This window comes from Phoenix dactylifera, chromosome 11 (genome assembly GCF_009389715.1).
Source record: "Phoenix dactylifera cultivar Barhee BC4 chromosome 11, palm_55x_up_171113_PBpolish2nd_filt_p, whole genome shotgun sequence".
Classification (NCBI taxonomy): domain Eukaryota; kingdom Viridiplantae; phylum Streptophyta; class Magnoliopsida; order Arecales; family Arecaceae; genus Phoenix; species Phoenix dactylifera.
This window is the reverse complement of record NC_052402.1, coordinates 17,057,034-17,064,052: the sequence shown is the minus strand read 5'-3', so window position 1 is coordinate 17,064,052 and position 7,019 is coordinate 17,057,034. Positions and strand designations below refer to the sequence as shown.

At 44.6% G+C, this 7,019-nt stretch overlaps 1 protein-coding gene across 1 annotated transcript; it reads right to left on the bottom strand.

Annotated features, from left to right (window-relative positions):
- Positions 1-3,333: 3,333 nt before the first annotated feature.
- On the bottom strand, positions 3,334-4,831 carry LOC103714747. Its single transcript, XM_008802123.4, has 2 exons — positions 4,294-4,831; positions 3,334-4,200 (listed from the first exon to the last, which is right to left on the bottom strand). Exons 1-2 carry the CDS (start codon positions 4,507-4,509, stop codon positions 3,664-3,666), a joined length of 753 nt encoding a protein of 250 aa, XP_008800345.1. The 5' UTR covers positions 4,510-4,831; the 3' UTR covers positions 3,334-3,663.
- Positions 4,832-7,019: the final 2,188 nt, after the last annotated feature.

Sequence of the window (7,019 nt, the reverse complement as noted above, 5' to 3'; positions counted from 1 at the left end):
TGTATGTACTCTCGAATGTTTTAATTCATCCATTTTACCAAAAAAAAAAGTTTATGTTGTATATGTACGTCTACAAATGGGTTGGCTATTTTTGATTTTAGATAGCTTTAGACCATTTTAATTAGACTCCGATGAGTTTGTGGATTATCTATAATAATATAAAATTTTATCCAAAGTAGTTAGTCGGAAGGTATTATTTGAGTTTCTTGATCGTGTATAAGTATTCAAGATTTATCTAACAAATAATCGATGGGGGATTAAATACACGTCCGCATGGGTTCTGACACTATCCAAGCCTGGCGTGCGTGAGGATTGATGTGTATAGGTCGTGGCCATATTCAAGAGTAAAGGTAGATGAGCTGTTGGAAGCCTATGTAGTCTAAGGTCCTGCTCTTCTTCTCCTCCTTCTTCTCTCTGTTCCCTCATGCCCCGTTACTTGGTTTCCCACGGTTACCGTAAAACTCTTTACCATGTTAGAGGGATCTATAGCCCACATTATTTTGTGGGGTTCGTGAGCCATGACGACTTATTCCTACTGGATACGGGAATTGGCTGAGGCTAATGTAGTAGTCGGCCTGAAATGACCACATTACAGAACTAGGCTTGGGTTTGGGCTTAGGCCAACCCCATACCATCGGATCGCCTATCTGAGGAATGAAGCCAGTGCGGCAAAGATCCAATAGATTGCCCGCCACTGGTTTGAGATAGAAACCAGGCTTTTGATCGTGTCACAGGCAAATCAATAAGGCCAGTGCCCGTCCTATCAAACTGGGAAAATACTTAATTTGGATCAGCTTTATGACAGGATAAAGGCCTAAACTGACCCATAAGGTCAAGGGAGCTCAAATACAAATGTCGATTCGAGTATGAGCCTAAATTTTTATTTTAACTTATATTCTGGGGTCTATTCAGATTGTATCAGGTTCATTGAGACCCATGCTTGGGTGGTTAACGATTCTAGCGTCGATTCACAACCCTTGAGAACGTATGGAGGACTTGAACTGGGTCTAAATTACATGATATCTGGGCCAATCGGACCCAATTGCCCTTCAACACGCTGCAAATAGGTTTGCTGGACTCCCAACTAGACCAAAATTTCGAGTCGGAGTTGGCCATGAGAACTTGCGGATTCATCCCATTCCCAAAATAACCGAAGATTTCAGGCTTGCAATGAAGATTCCTGATTTTGCCCCGAACTAGATCAGTACAAAGACATGCTTTAACCCAAACCAATGGATTAGATAAGGAAAGGCCGATATCCAAGTAATAGACCTAAAACCTTGGCAAACGGAAGACTACTGAGGTCATAGGTGCGCCCAATTCGACCAATCCTTATCCATCTTCAGAAATATGGGCCATCAGATTGAGCCATCACCTATGTTGTCCTTAGGACAACCATAGTATCACCACCTATGGGCATTGATTAAAGCAAACGAGGTAGGGATAACTTTTTATCTTAAAATGGGACCCAAAGATAGTTTCTTCTAAAAGACAGAAAAAAGGACCCTTCGTTCTCACCTCTCACCATCCACCACTCAACAAAGTAAGTACTTTGCAGGCCATTAAAACCCCTAACCACCGTAGTGGCAGGGCCCACAACCAAAAAAGTGTCCCTCTTTGAGGGACCCTAATGCTAGACCTTTCATCAAGCGAGCTACACGAATACTCAAATTGGAAGACAGGACGGCGCCACATTCAATAATTGGCAGGGTGAAAGTAGCAACACGTTTGCCTGAGTGCAGGAACCAAGGTGACAACTTAGAAACCGCAGCGCCCACCTTAGAACTGAATGCAAAGAGATTTGAGAATAATTAATGCATTAAAGATGGTCAATAATTTCACGTACTTCATAATGCAGTTGCATTGTTTTTAAATAGGATACTTTAAGCAAAACAAACTTTAAAAAAGGGGAGTCATATTAAAGCAGGACATCGACAAGGCTATACACTAGGTTAGCTTATAATTTTATAGTTGAAAAGACTCCTGCATGTAGAAATAATAATAACGGCGGTTGCTCCTAGAAAAAAGTTTTAGTAAATTTTAGAGATAGCATTGATTCAACAAGAAGTTACCGGTCTTTCTAGGGCAACAATTGAGGACCACAAATCATTTTCAAAGAAATAATGCAAGAATTGTCTTTGTCCAACATTTATGAAATCTTGAAAAATATATATCAGTTTTATGAGGTTTATCAAGGCTTTGAATTTTTCCAATGAGTATACCCTAAGAGACTTGAAAGAAAATGGTTTCATCTTTCTTACAAATAATCATTTGGTTCGCCTAGTAATCTCCTATATCAGTTGATTTTTCTGTTGTGGGAATTAGAAATCCCCCGATCAAACTAGATAACTCCGTGCCTTTACGATAATTGTTTGTGTGTATATATTCAACACATGTCATTCACATATTCTTATTTTTGCCTAGTAGATAAGATTTTATAGGACAAAGTGCACTAATAATTGGGTATATGTGGGGATGATTAGCTTCCAACACCACCTTCTCACAAGAGAATCTTATTAAAATTTGATCGCAAATCTTATTCTTGTCCTCACCACATCATGCCGGAAAAGCATACCACTAAGCAAAATCTACATAATGTCACATGGAAATGCTTCATTTGCCCTTTCACGTTTTCCACAATTGCTAATTTCGTCACGTGCTGCGCGCATGAGGTATCACGGATCGGGCACGGCAGGCCGGCCCACAAACCCAAAAAGTTCGATTGTTACATTTATCTGTCACGTCCCGAATTCAACACCCCCATCAAAGCTTACTAATTAAATCAAGATATATATGAACCAATTGCATTAGGTACCATATCGATTATTATAAATATTTATTAGCTTTGTCATGAAACTAAGATATACTTTAGCATGTAAATCACCAATCCCAAATGCTTGGTAGAGCCTTTCCAACCAATTGACTTCATCTCAAGTAAAAAAAATCTAAAAAAATTAATTATTTTATCTATATAAACAATTATTAAAAATTTATTTATTTCACCATGTAGAAAAAAAATAGTAATATCTTCTTCAAGCCCTCAATGTAGAAAAACAAATAATAGTGGTCAGATAACATGTAAAAATCGCATGCTACAATATAACATGCTTCAATTTGCTGACAAACATCTCGTCACCTATCAAACCGTAATCAATATCAAACAAATTAAACATAAATAAAACTAGTCAACATTGATATTAGATTAAATCACCGGACCGCAGCCTACTTCAATAATATCAACAATTTAAGAGGCAATAAGAAATTTCCCATAATAAAGTCAGAGATAAGTTTGAAATGTACATCAAACATGTGAATGTCTGAAAGAACAGGATCTAGAAAGATATCATAAATATCGTTTATTTTGAAACAAAGGAGTATATTTCTTTTCTCATTTTCTTTACTAGAAAAATAAAAAGGTACACTAAAAAAAAGACCGAGACAATGTACCGAAAAAAGAAAAAAAAGCCCGAGACAATGTACCGAAAAAAGAAAAAAAAAGCACGAGACAACATTATACCGGCTTCGATCCATACAGCAAAAAGTATCCGACAGCAAACGCGTTCCCGCACGCCAAAATTAATTGCCAACAAAATTCAAATATCTCTAAGAATCCATAATTTCTCTAACTCCTTTTTGACCTTTTTGTCGATTTTTTGTGTGTTTTCAAATCCTTCGGTTTCTTTCCAGTAGTCCCTCCAAGACGACCCTTTTCTTCTCGCTCTCCTCCAGACTCCGCCGGAGCTCCGGCGGCTCCTCTGCCGTGGCGTTCTCCACCGCCAATCCGGCGTCGGAGTTCCGTCGAGGAACGAGGCAGAGCCACGACGACGTCCACAGGATCGCGTAAAGGCGTCCACAGAACACCATCGCCGATAGGCTTAGGAGGAGGAGGAAGAGGCCGGTGGCCGAATCGTAATTCCTAGCCGCCGCCGGCGGTCGCGGGGGATTCTTCGATTCAGATCTAGGTGATACCCTCTTCTGCCGGAGCTCCGGCTTCTGTTTGTGCTCCAGCTCTCGGAACGAAGAAGAGGACGCCGAGGACAAGCAAGAAGAGGAAGCGGAATATGAAGTCGACGACGACAAGGAGGACAGCGACAAGATCGTGTCTTCCGTCCGATCGTTGCTGTCTGAAAATTTCCCGCTCAATTCCGCCGCCGGTTTATCGTCGGAGGCCATCCGCGCCACCGAGCGCCCGATTCGATTCTGAACGAAATTAGGCCAAAAAACCATCAGAAATCGGATTCCGAATCCAAATTCGGATCGAAATCGATATAGTTTAATGAGAGAACGCCATACCAGAGAGGAAACAAACACCGCCGATCTGAAGATGTTCGCGAGAAACCGGCGGTCGAGCCACCGCCGGCGGTGGCGGTGGGTCTCCGGCACGAGAACGTCCGTTCTCCCGGAAGATCCGGCGGAGCTCTCTCCTGTCTTCATGGACGCATCTTTCTCCGGCAGATCGACGGCGCCGAAACAGAGGAAGTGGCCGCTCCGCTTCCTTCTCTCTTTCATCGCTTCCCGGAGATCTAGGAGACGGTTTCGTTTCCACCAGAGGAGAGAAAGGGGAAAGAGAAGAGTTTCCTGGGTCAGGTTTAGAATTCAGGGAGTAACATCGCCTTTCTATATCGGGGAAGAGAGAGAGAGAGAGAGAAAGAAAGAGGGGTTGGCGGCGTTTCGGAGAGGTGGGTGGGAAGCCGGCGAAGGCTGCGTATCGGTCCGCCTCCCTCGTCCGTCTGTCGTCTCCTCCGTTATCCGCAAGGAGAGGTTGGGCCGCCGCCTTTTAAGGGCGAGGGTCGTGATGCCCGAACTGCCCGGGCTGCCCGTAACGAGCGGGTGGTGGAAGGGGTTACCGGTTACCCTCTTTGTTCCGTTATAAATCCACAGCCGGTTGAGACTAAAGACACGTTCTCTTGGTCCGTTGACTCGGAGTCCTCGTCGCCTCCGTTTTGACTTTCTTGCCCCTCCTTCGTTGGACCTAGTTGGGATCGAGATAGGGGTATGTTGGTCTTTTAGTATGGAGACAATGCGACCAATTGCTTGGCTTGACCGGGGGCATGTGCCGCACGTGTCTTTCTTTGACGGAAATGCCCCTGGGAAGGTGCTGGGAAACTGTTCGAAAAATAGATGTTTGTTGAAAAAAAGAGTTCCATTGAGTAAGACCTTATGTCCTAACTCGAAAGGTAAAGCTTAATGCAGTCCTCAAAATGAAATATTTTAATCTCACGGATCTCAACCATCCGTATGGGACGTCAGTATGATTGGTGTCTCAATCATGATTTTATGATATTAAAATCTCGGCTAGTATAGAATTTAAGGTTGACCATATTCGAAAAGAGAAATTTTCGCAATATTTTGACACTATATTTGATGGAATACTATATATATTCCCAGTAACAAGCCACAAAATATATATTCCTTGCTCAAGTATTGTTATTAGGGTAGGAGTAGATTTTTCTACAACATTAATGATTTTGATCAGTTCTTAATTATAGTTATACTGCATATACTACAATTGTCATTCACTTCTCGTATGCAGTAGCAAAGATGGATGGGTGCATGAAAAAAGGTGTTGTAATCTGAAATTAGTGTAGAATGATGCTTTGTTTATGCAGAAAAATGTGCGGTAATTGGTAACCCCCCCCCCCCCCCCCACAAAGAAACGGTGACGGGCCGGCCCGGAAAGACCGGGCCCATTCCCTTATTACGATCGTGCCCTAGGCACGATCGTGGTAGAGAGGGGCACGGGAGAGAGGGCGACAGCGGTGCTAGGGTTGATCGCCAGAGAGGACCGAGCGCCGGAGAGAAGATCCGGCCGGCTGCGGAGGAAGTTTTCTTCGGTGAAGACCTCCCGCAAATCGAGTGAAGAAGCGCGGGATCCAGGGGGGAGTTGCTCACGGATTTTCTCCTCCGATTGCTCGCCGGAAAGGTCACCGGAGCACGCCGTCGGACCAAGGTAAGTGGGCCTCCCTTTCTTATGTTTCATATTTTGGATTTTGGGTGGCGTTGGAGGGGTTTTGGCCGCTGAAACCGTCAGAGAGGGATCCGAAATAGGGTACCCCTGTTTCGGCCTCTTCTTTCCAGTTTTTGGCCGCCGCCGACCGTCGGGATGGGTCGGGATCTTTGGCATTGGGGGTTGGTCAGATTTGTGTGAGGGTCGGAGAGGGTTTCTAGGCTTTGTATGTGATGGGGGATGGTGGATCCGAGGTCTCCTTCCTCGTGATCCCGTCCTCCCCTTCTCTTCTTCTCGTCGGTTGGCCGCCGGCCGGCGACGACGGTGAGGTGGTTGCTGGCGGGTGGGGGGAGCCGAGCCACCATCAGGAGGTCTTCGGCTGATGATGGAGGAGGGGGGGGGGGACCCTTTGCCGGTTCTTGGAAGGAAGAAGAAGAAGAGGAAATCTCTTCTTTTCTCTTTCCCTTGGCCGGCCACCATCGCCGGCGACTGCAACAGTAGCGGCTGGCGATGGTTCGGCCAGTGGTGGCCGAGATGCTGTCGGGTGGAAGGAGAGGGCACAGCCACCATGGCTGCTGCCCTTGAACCAAAGAAAATGAAGGAGGGGAGGTGTACTCCCAACCATAAAGAGAGAGGGATCTTCCTTCTTTTGGTCCTTTCACCGAGACCGGCCATCGTCGCCGGCGTAGCTGCGGCCATGGCTGGCGACGACATAAGCCGGTGGTACAAGGGTGGGAGTCGGACCACCCCGACTGCCCTAGATCTAGAAGGATTGAGATGTTTGGGGACCTGATGATGGACCCCATAATAGATGTGAATTATGATTTAGAATATTTAAATATTAAATAATATAGTTTGTGATTTGTAACTGATGTTGTAGGGGAGGAGTCAGCGGAGCCAGGAGGTTTTGATCAGGGGACTCAGCACCCCAGCTCGTAGGTTGTGATCCGGATCCGTATTTGAGTCAGTCCACAAATTTATGTAAGAATCCCCACATCTGAGCACCTCTATGCATATATTTTATTTATTGTTGGATTTATTTTATAATTATGTTGTTATTTGTTTTATGAGC